The sequence below is a fragment of the Phaethon lepturus genome, unplaced genomic scaffold, assembly GCF_000687285.1.
Source record: "Phaethon lepturus isolate BGI_N335 unplaced genomic scaffold, ASM68728v1 scaffold20998, whole genome shotgun sequence".
NCBI lineage: Eukaryota > Metazoa > Chordata > Aves > Phaethontiformes > Phaethontidae > Phaethon > Phaethon lepturus.
In genome coordinates, this window is record NW_010557230.1 from 13,762 (window position 1) to 24,916 (window position 11,155).

An 11,155-nucleotide genomic window follows, 5' to 3' on the forward strand; every position below is an offset into this window, starting at 1 on the left:
CTTAGGCTCCTCTTCCTTATCCCCGTGCCTCTTAGCACTGCCCTGGACACTTGCTGCTTGCCCAGCTGTGCGTGAACCTCTGCAAGTAGTCTGCTGGAAGCACACATTGTGTATGGTGTGGTGGTAATACTGAAGGGACATTTGTGCATTGTTTTGAGTAACACAAGATCTAAAAGACACCTGACTAATTAGGTATCTCAGAACTAAACTGTGGATTATTCAGGCTATTGGCTTGGCCACCAGTATAAATGGATTAAACTGTGATTAATAAATTTACAGAACCAAGGTACTGTTATGATGCTGCTAAACACAATATCCAGATGCATCTGCTGGCTCAGGTCTCCAGATAAGATAGGAAAACCCTCTCCAGTCCTGCAGTCATTCTGTGCCTGTCTCTTGTCCTAGGCTGTGTCCCATGGTGGGATCAGGGACAGATGCTGGTCTAGAGGAAGCCCTACTTTGACCCAGTGCAACTGTTTTACTGTTCATGGTTTCTTTTCTCTATTAAGATGTAACGCATAGGGGAGAAGCATTTATGTGAAAAATCTATCTGTAGGTAAATTTGAACCCTTATGATTGCAGAGAAATTCTGTACAACATGACATGGTGAACAAGGAGTTGACTCTGAGCAAGTGGGGAATGAGATGCTTCTGGAAGTTGCTCGTGGCATCTGATACTCTCAGTTCAGAGACAGTTACTTCTTGCCAGACTTCAGAGTCTTCACCAGGCTTCCCTTAAAGACTGAGAGCTCCTAGCTAATTGTGAAGGAAACAAGTGATCGACTGACTTGTTTAAAACAGATATGCCACAAGAAAATAAAAAAGCATGTGCACTTGGAAGTTGGTAGGGAGTGCACTAGAAAGATTTTGCAGTACTTTGAGACCAGAAAAAAAGCTTTTTCCAGGTCAGATATGTTATTTTTAGAGCTGCCTAAAAAACAGACTTTCTGTCTTACAGAATATTTCAAGGCTTTTTTTTTTTTTTTTTGAGTTGGAAGGAGAAAAAGACACTTCAAAAACATTTTGTGGAATGGAAAATTTTGAAGAGCACAATGCAGTCATCTGTTTTGGTGCATCTTACCTATGCAAAATGATGAGATGAGTGACTACAAAGCTTGGTGTGATCTCAGCCCAAAGAGAAAAAAGAGAACAAATGTCATCTCTTCCAAGGCAGACCCTGCACCTCAGCGAGATGCACTAATGCCAAATTAAATCTTTTCTGCATTAACTCAGTTGAAGAACTGCTGATTAGATAATATATTCCCATCCAGCATCAATGCTTTTTGTTTGCTTATTACCTGAAGTGCTTGAGCAGGATCTGCACAGGATATCTGTCAAGGAAGCCAGAGTAAGCTGTTGACGGTGGAAGAGTGAGAAGAGGAAAGGAGCAGTTGCATTCTCCTGGGAATTGAAACATACAACTAGGGAGTATGTGGGGATGTATAAGGGCAGCCAGGACTCAGCAATGTTTTGGAAGGGGAAGATACAGGGATGGTAGAAAGAGAATACTACGAGATACAAACAAGTGGTTCTCTAGTAGGAGTGTGTCCTTCCCTCTCCATAGTATTTCCCCAAGGCTCCCCTGCATCTCATCTTTCTGAGGTAACTTTGCAGTAGTTGAGGTAACTAATGCAGCTTTCTTGGTACTCAGCGTGCATTTTCCTGGAGCAAGTCATCCCTGCAGGACCTGGTGGCAAGTGTGTGGGCTGCTGACATCAAATAGATGTTCTGTGGCATGGGCCAGGGTGCTGATGGTTTCTGCCCTTCCTAGTGCCTGGAGGAGCCAAGATCTGGAGGGACAATTTGGAGTCCTGTCCAGAATGGTGGGGAGGGCAAGGTAAGGTTTTGGGAACTTGCTGGAGCCTCTGGAGTGATGGATGAGATAAAGCATTGGGAGAGCAGTTCCTTTTGAAGACATGATTTTAGTGCTCCAATAGACATGCAAAACCTTTTCGATCTTTTTCTTTTCAAGACTTATTTATCTTTGACTTACCTCATCTGGTATTGTGCAGGACTTGGATAGGATACTGAAGTTCAAACCCAGCATTTCAGGGATAATTCCTAACTGAGCTTGCAGTCAGTATCCTAACAGATGATGAGTCTCAGGTTTTCAGAGATACTATAGGTGCAGAGCTGCTAATTCCTATCGACCATTCCTGGGCAGGGCACACCTTTAGGTTCTTGGAGTCTGAAACCCACTGAAAAGGTGCAGCAAAGATGAATGATTTTTGGAGCCTCATGGGTGGTTTTGATATGGGGTTGTGCCTCATCTTCTGTCTCTCCTGTCAGGCCCGGGTGAAAGATCTTGAAGACCAGTGTCGCAGTCAAACAGAGCAGTTCAGCCTCCTGTCTCAGGAACTCAAACAATTCCGGCTTCAAACAGGAAAGATCGACCTTCTTACCTCTACGCTGGTGACTTCTGAACTTCCTCTTGCTCTGTGCAGCTCTACCCCACAGCCCCACTGGGAGAAGGGTAATTGCTGGAAATGCCTGTGGGTGTTTTGGCAAATGAGTTGTTATTTATGTAAATGGAAAGGTGTAAGGGAAATAATGCAAACATTTAGTTAACTTTTAGAATCTCTCTCTCTTGTAAATACCTTTGGTTCATCTTGTAGTCATAAAGAGAACCTGGCATTTCTCTGACCAAAGAGAGCCCAGGGTGTCCAGTCTGTTGCACTGGTAAATTAATCATATTTTTAGAGACTTGAGCTGCTCTAAAGGATGTTTGCTCACCGTGATGGTCACTGCTGATCTTGTATTCTGCCTGTGGCTAAAAGTAATGGACAGATTATTTTATTGCAGAATCGACTGTTCCTGGATTGCTCGCTCACCAGAGCGCAAAGAAGGTTCACAATGAAGAGACTGATGAGTTGGAGTCATCCCAGCAGGCACCTGATGCCACTGTTGGCTCCTCAGTTGCTCCTGTCAGTTCTCAGAAACAAGCCAAGAAAGTGGAATCTCAGTCAAACTCTTCAAAATCAGAATCTATGCAGAACAGTCCAAAATCTTGCCCAACTCCAGAGGTCAGTATGGGAGTCCCCTCTGTGGCCTGTGCTTTGTAGCCACAATGGAATAAATGCATTGCTGAGAGCACCAGTAATGTTGCATTCATTCCCTCCTGTCTGCCTGAAGAAAATGGGAGAAAACAAAGAGAAAAGCTGTAGGAAAAAATTGAAAAGGCCTATGCCTGTAATGCTCGTTTGAACATACTGCTGTGTTCCAGGAAGAATGACTTTGGCAGTTCAAATACCAGAAAAAAATACCTACTTTGTGTTCTGGTGCCTGTGGTGGGTCTTCATCAATAATAATTTGCTTTGAGATCTGCTTTAAAAAGGCAGCCTGAACTGGTTCATTTGCACCATTTCAAACGAACACAAGGGAAGTGCATTTCTTCAAAAAATATGATTGTATTACATAGCTCATTGACACTGGATGTAAAACTCCAAGATGTCAATGGGATCAAAAAGACTGAGACAAATGTCTCAAAGGTGCTTTGGCCAGTAGCCACCAAATGCATTCAGGGTGCAGCCTCCAGGTTAGGAAGTCCATAAGTAGCTGATCACTAGAAAGCAAGAGTCTATACCAGCAAGATGAGTATTATGCTTGCCCTGTCTCTTCCTTCAGCTTATGCTACTGTCTGTTATCAGAGCCAGCTCTTTGGACTAGATGGCCCTACCAGTTCCAACTAAAGCTCTGTCTAATGTTCTGAAAGTACATAAACATTATATTGAAGTATTTACAGGTGCTAGAGGGGAACTGTCTGAACAGAAGCACTTAGACTTAGACATCTAATAGAGCTATAAGGTTTCCTTTGTTCAGATTACCGTTTGTGTTGCACGCAGGCACAACTACCGTTTAGAGATAGCAAGAAATTAATATACTGAATTATGGATATGTAGGATGGAAGGGGCCTCCAGAGTCTCTAGTCCAGTCTCCTACTCAAGTGGGACTATCGTCAACACTAAATCAGCATGGCCATGGCTTTGCCTAGCTGAGGCTCTTAAGTTTTTCAAGAATGCAGATCCCCCAACTCAGTGGGAACCTGTCCCAAAGTTGCATCACCCACCTGGGCGAGGAGTTTTTTTCTAATGTTTGACTGGAACCCCTGAAGCTCCAACTTGGAGCTGTTGCCTCTTGTTATGACTTCTTCACCTTAAAAGTCATTCTTCCAGATGGTCCTTAAGCCCAGTGGCCAGACTGGCACCATACATGAGCTTAGAGGACTTGTTCACTGACGTTCAAACCCTTTGAGTGTTCCTTTACTCTGATTTGGGCCATATCATATCCTTCATCTTTAATGTTTTTAGGTGGACACTGCAAGTGAAATGGAAGAATTGGATGTTGACAGCATCTCTCTGATGCCAGAGCCGGGCAGCCAAGGCCCTGCAAAGCTCCAGGTGTTCTTAGCTCGATACAGGTACTGGGTCATTTCTTATGGTCTCTGAGGTTAGACAGATTATTTCATAGTTGCCTACTTTACACTCTTCTCTAGCATTCACCGCTGTTAGGGGTGGATGTTAGGTTAGAGCATGTATCTTATTTGTCCATGGGATTTTGAGACCAATGTGCTTAGCTTAACAAAAACATAGTAAGTTCATTTGTTGTTCAGTGAACAGCACTGTGTGAAACTCTTTTTTTTTTTTTTTTTTTTTTAATATGATACTGGATGGAAAATTGAGCTTGAACTGACACATTCCTTGAAATGCCTGATTTCTCCAAAATAGTCCAAGAAAATCTTATTCCAACAATTAAGAAAATTTCATCCCAGAAATCCTGAATTGAAGTTTTTGACCAAAATAATTCTGGTTGTAATTTTAAAAGAAAAAGTGCACAGAATAAACCCAGATTTTCCTGATAACTGTTGCAATTCACTGAGCAATAGCCATTTACAGTTCAAAAAAAGTATTGGCATACCCTTCAACTTTTAGACTGTGGGTTGGGAGGAAGAGAGCTGGGATGATTCTGTGCTTGTGAGGAGCAGACCAAATGTGATCTGTGTTTTCATGTCAGAGTCTTGGGCCCATAAGGTCTTGCTCAGCTCATAGAGAGAATAACATTGCTTTGGCATGTTGAAATCCCTTTTAAAGACTAAAGAACAGGAATTAGCAGCAGGTGCTTGCAAAGATAAAGATTTTTTTATGAGGCATTTTCCTGTCGTTGGCCCTCTGACTAACTCAAGGATCCCTGGGTGGGCAGGTTAGAACTATTTGGAGTCAAAATCCTGTTGCCAATGTATTTATCATTTTGACACTAGTGGAGCTTTTGGACTGCTGCTTAAAATGTGAAGTTACAGCACTGAGGGTTGTATAACTCGGGTCCTGAGGGTGAGATAAATATGAAGAAAAATGCTATAAACCTTTTCTTTACTCATGTAACTTTTGTCATGCACAAATCAGCTCATTCTTAGGGTTTTAAATATGAGAATTTTCAGATTCTGTGCTGTGGTTGTCCTTGACAGTTGTACGGCTGATAAAGTGTACCTTAAATGTTCGGGGCATTTTCCATGCTGTGGGGTTTTCTTGTTGTTTTTTTTTTTTTCCCCCCCAAACTATTAAGTACATGAAATGTAGAGAGCTATCTACGTAAAATAGTTAAGAGTGCAGGTGAATTTAAGGATGTCTACTTTACAAATGCTGAGTCCTACAACTTATCTACTTGGTACACTCAGAAACACAGCAGATACTCAGGTAATTAAAATCTTTTTTTAAACACTTTCTTGAGTCATTGTGATCTGTTCCTTCAGACGTCACAAGACATCTGTTCTGCTACTCAGAAAATTATTCCTAGCTGCTCTTTGAACATGGAGCAATATGTTACTAGTTATATATAAAACTATAAACTAGAGTCTTGACCTTTGTCTGTGGAATTTGCTGCTTGCAAATATTGGATGCAGTCCCATGAATTGTAAGCTGATCTAACATCACAGCTTTAATGTGTTGTTGTGAAAGTTCCTATACAAAGTAAGTCTTCATATTGTAAATATTTCAGCTACAATCCTTTTGATGGACCTAATGAAAATCCAGAGGCAGAGCTTCCGCTGACTGCTGGAGAATATATTTACATCTATGGAGACATGGATGAAGATGGCTTCTTTGAAGGTGTGTTTTAGTAGAATGAAATATGACCGAACTGCTGTGGAGAATTGATCTCTTAAAAAAAACAAAAAAAAAACCCCAAAAAACCCCCAAAAAAACCAAAAAACACAAAAAACCACACAAAAAAAAAAAAAAAAAAAAAAACAAAAAAAAAAACCCCAAAAAAAAAAACCCAAGAGAGGAATTTAGTGAATCGTGAAACTTCAGGGTAAAGGTTTTCTGCCCAAAGTTAGTTTGTTAGAGGGAAGAGCAGATTCTGTTGGAAAAGGCTTTTTTTATGTCATGATTAAATTGAGTCTAAAACATGAAATCCTGGTCTAGTGATTTCAGTGTGGGTTTTGCCACTGCTTTCAGCAGAGCTCCAACTTTCATCCCCATATGGTTCCTCCCTAGCCATGGAGAGGAACATGTTCAGCCCTGGGCACCTTCTGCAGGTGGTCTGCTCCCCTCTTCCCAGTGACTGCATAGTGAGCCAGAGACTGTAGGCAGGTGATGGTCTTGACTACCTGTTGCTCTTTTGGCAGAGTGGGGTATAAGCCAAGCAGCCCAAACTACAGACATTATCCTATTTGGTGTCATACAGCGTGTTTCTCTTTTGGCATTTTTAAAAACACAATCCTGGTTGACTAGTAGGCAGATGGAATTGAAACCAAGAGTTGTGGACTGTAAATTTGTAATGAAGTTTCTTTTTGGAGCTGGCTTAATGGGATGAAGGATCCTAATTTACTGAGGTGCTTTGCAAGGGCTGAGGCAAATGCATGCCATGTTGCACTGCTTGCTCTTTGACTGTTCTAGCTCTTTTTCTTTCTATTTCCAAGCTTCTCATGTGTGTGTTTGTTTGTTTATTGTTTGAAGAATAAAAAGGTTATTCTTTACTAAAGTTTTCTGCTTTCCCTGCTTTCAATTGATTTGCTGTAGGTAGAGTTTAAAAGGGCAAAGTAAGCGCAATCCCTGCGCACTGCGCATTTGACTGTGATGTGATGGTTCTTGCACGTACCAAGAGTGCTGTGGTATCAGTCATCCCTGTGGGTCCTTTTGGGACATCTGTATTACAGAAGCTAGCATAACAAAGGAGGGAACTAAAAAGAAGGCCAGAGCTGAATACAGAGCTGGAAATGGATTTTCGTGAGGAAGTACTACAAAACTCAAATCTGTATGGCTGGGAGAAGATGTAAAATCATCAATCTGCGTAGTTTGGGAAGACTAGAAAAAGGCACTTAAGTTAGTGAAAGAGCTGTGATGAGGAACAATAGCATAATGAAGAAGGAAAAACCCTTAAGCTAATTACACAAAACAACTTTCCAGTTAGTTGGCTCTGGAATGTGTGGAGCCGTGAGTGTTCTCACCATGGCCATTAGGGTCTAACGAGGACAACCTTAGAAAATGCAGGAAACTTTGCCAGGAATAACCTCCCAGAGGTGGTTTTTTTTCATTCCTGACAGTAGTGTAGTTATGACATAATGTAGATGTTGTCACATTGTCTTCACAGATGGGTTGGAAGGCTGAACGGGAGATGCAGTCGTAACAGGTTTCCTGTTTTTTGTTTAGGGGAGCTGATGGATGGCCGGCGAGGGCTGGTCCCCTCCAATTTTGTTGAGCGAGTTTCAGATGATGACCTCATGACGTTTCTGCCTTCGGAGCTGAATGATCTCACCCATAGTTCATACCAGGAGAAAAGCTTTGTCAGTGCAAGCACAAGCAGTGGAGATAAGAGTGATTTCTCCATTGAAGAAGGTAGCATCAGTCCATTGGCCAGTAGAGCAGAAGGAGACCAGGAGGAACCTGTTAGTCATACAGCAGTGCCTTACCCAAGAAAATTGACTTTGATCAAGCAGCTTGCCAGAAGCATAGTTGTAGGCTGGGAAGCACCACTTTTGCCAGCTGGCTGCCCAGACATACAAAGCTACAACATCTATGTGGATGAAGAGCTACGTCAAAACGTGAAGAGTGGCTTTCAGACCAAAGCCGTCATTGAAAAGCTGGATTTAAAGACGAAGGCTTACCGTGTATCTGTGCAGAGTGTGACAGAGCAAGGCAGTTCTGATAAACTGCGATGTACTTTCTTTGTGGGGCAAGACTTTTGTGTGGCACCAGCTATGCTGAAGGTCAGAAGCGTCACTGCCACATCAGCAGAGGTCATGTGGCTTCCCTGCAACAGCAATTACAACCATGCTGTGTATCTCAATGGGGAGGAATGTGACATAACAAAACCTGGGGTCTACTGGTACACTTTCCGCAACCTGCAGCCGAGCACTCAGTATGTTGCCAAGCTGGAGGCCCGGCCCTTGAAAACACCTTGGGAAGAGGTCCCAGCGGGACAAGAGCAGAACTCAGCTGTGATACACTTCACTACCCCACTAGCAGGTATCAGAGCAGTCATGTCCATTGCCACTGTGCATGGAATGCTTGGAGCAGTGCGCTCTGTCATTACTTGGTTATGAAGCCTTGGGGTGAAGGGAAGCAAGGTTTGCTAGGTCCCAAAGCCTGAGATGCTGTCCTGTTCTGTCTTAATGTTTTTCTTCCTTTATTTTCAAAATTTATTATCTCTTTTGTTTCCATTTGCTCAGAGAAGACATCCCCTTTGCTGATTTGAACAGCATGCCTCTCAGGGCATGGAAGATCTGGTTTGCCATGACCTTGCTCTAAGGGTTGCTGCATCTTGGCCTCAGCTACTTTTGCAAAGTTCTGTTTTCTGTGCATTCAGGCTTTCACAGAACAAGAGCACCTTATTTTCTCTGGTTCTGTCTATCATTTCCCAAGACTAGCCTGGCTGTTCTAGTGCGGTTCTGCAGTGGCAAGTCTGGTGTGAGAGTTTTCTCTTTGACTCTAACCAGTGTTTAGTTTAGCTTTATGTTGTAGTGAGATAAGCAAGAGGAAAATCTGTTTGGTCTTCCACAGGCACACCTGATGCTCCTTTGGATGTCCAGGTAGAAGTCGGCCCCTCACCAGGTATCCTCGTTATCAGCTGGTTACCTGTCACCATTGATGCTGAAGGATCTTCCAATGGAGTTCGCGTCACTGGTTACGCTGTGTATGCGGATGGACAGAAGGTATTCTGCTGGTGCTGGGCGAGGCTGGCGTTTGTGCAGGGGTTGGCTGGAGGCTGGTACGGGCAGTCGCAGAGCCTCGAGACATCGAAAGCAGCTGGTGACTGTACCAGTCAGCCCCGACATGTGATGAATATTAATGTTACTGAGGTGCTCCTGTGACCTAGCCAGGACTGGGCAGTACTTCGTGTATTTGTGAGACATAAAGAAAAAGGAAGACAAGGCCATGCTCTGAAAAGTGAGGAAACTTTTTTTTTTCAATTGGGAGAGGACTTTTCTAATTAATATGTCATTAGCATGTTGAATGGAAGCCAACTCGGCTGCGGGTTGGTAACGTATGGATGATCCAGACTTGTGGGATCCTGAGTAGGAGACACAGCAACAGCAGAATGCAACCACAGTGCTTGAACGGTGTTTCATGCTGGCATCAGTAGGGAGACTCTTCATTCCTCGTTAGAGTGCTTAGTTTGTTTCTAACCTCTTTAGCACATCGTAGCACTTTCTTGCTGTGGACTATCTTTCTTGTGTATTTTTAATGCTAGTATTACAGTGTCTTCCTTCTTCCATGTTTCTGGTGTGTCCACCTGAAACACGGTGGGGAAGAGGAGTAATGACACTACCTTTCCACAGTGATGCCAATAAGCTGTGGGAAAGCTACCAAATAAGCTCATCTCTGTCAATGGTGTTATACCCAAAAGTTGTGGTTTGGTTAAAATGAAGAGCAGTAAAAAAATGCCACTTTTCAAAAACAATCCTTCCCATGCTTTCCATATAGGAAATGGATAGTGACAAAAAATAGAGAAGGTAGAAACTACAGAAAAATTGAAAATATGTGATAAAATATGGAGAAATACAGAAAAGGTTTCAAAAAGCTTGATCTAATAAGCATGCCATGAGGAGGCAATGATAGTCCTTGGCCTGGAAAGGAGTGATATCAGAGAAGGGACAATGCTTGGGCTATTCATTTTGACTGCTGCACACCAAAAAAGACATCTGTCCAGATTTTTGATGCGTTCTTGATATAACTAAGCTAGGAAACTTTATGTGGCAGGACCCTTCACTAGCAAAACAGGACAATTAGTGTCAGCCTCCTCTGTCTCACCTTAGGCGCTAGCTTGATCCTTGGGGAAGCAATGAGCTCAGTGAGCAATGAGTCCACAGGGCATAGACAGAAAGAAGTACACGACCTTGCCACCATTTGAGGCTTGTCTCTGGACTATGAGGAGTGCAGTGTAGTTCTCCAGCCCTTTCTTAAATTAGGAACAGGTGAAGGGAGAGGTGTATAAACTCCCCAGGGTCCAGTACAAATACTGGTAAAGAACCTCCAAGGATATTCTGTATTAAAAGTGTCCTGTGGTCTTCTGCACGCATGATGTTGTGCCACTGGCCATGGGAGAGGCAAGCCACAGCTGTTTAAAAAAGCACAGTGCAAAACAGAGTGGTGCTGTGTTGGATGATCGCTTTTTATCATGGAAGTCCTTTTTCCTCTGCACAGGTTAAAAAAGGAGGAGTCTGGAAAAGGAGGCGGAAGGGAGCCCCCAAAAAAGGCATGGCCTTCTAAAGCATAGGGAACAAGGAGAGTTAAAACCTGGAGTAGGAGGGAATATAGTCTTATTTTATAGAACATCCAGTTTATCAAACGGTTATGGTAACAATTTTCCTTTACTGTTCATTCTTCCCCGACACTGTGCAGAAGGGTGGGAATCCCAAGAGCTTTGGGGACATAAGTCGTTAACTTTGGATTCAGGAATTGTCATTCTCGGAAGGGCTGAGCTGTCCACAATGAATAATTGCTCCCTGGTCTTCTGCTTGCAGGCAATAGAAGTTACTTCCCCAACAGCTGGGAGTGTCCTGGTGGACTTGTCCCAGCTTCAGATGTTCCAGGTGTGCCGGGAGGTTTCTGTGAGAACAATGTCTCTGTATGGGGAGTCAGTGGATTCAGTTCCAGCCCAGATTTCCTCAGTCTTGCTGCGAGCATCTCAACGCTCTTCACCTTCAGCTTCTGCAGTATCGA

At 43.0% G+C, this 11,155-nt stretch overlaps 1 protein-coding gene across 1 annotated transcript in view; it reads left to right on the forward strand.

The window, feature by feature from the left end:
• Positions 1 to 11,155, forward strand: part of LOC104625160 (RIMS-binding protein 2-like) — a gene marked incomplete at its 3' end in the record, with an annotated part of 31,090 nt that overhangs the window by 9,355 nt on the left and 10,580 nt on the right. The window contains exons 7-13 of the mRNA XM_010292719.1: positions 2,289 to 2,472; positions 2,802 to 3,022; positions 4,307 to 4,416; positions 5,988 to 6,097; positions 7,643 to 8,458; positions 8,993 to 9,144; positions 10,957 to 11,150. Of these exons, the coding sequence (XP_010291021.1) occupies positions 2,289 to 2,472; positions 2,802 to 3,022; positions 4,307 to 4,416; positions 5,988 to 6,097; positions 7,643 to 8,458; positions 8,993 to 9,144; positions 10,957 to 11,150 (1,787 nt within the window). The remainder of the gene's footprint in view (positions 1 to 2,288; positions 2,473 to 2,801; positions 3,023 to 4,306; positions 4,417 to 5,987; positions 6,098 to 7,642; positions 8,459 to 8,992; positions 9,145 to 10,956; positions 11,151 to 11,155) is intronic.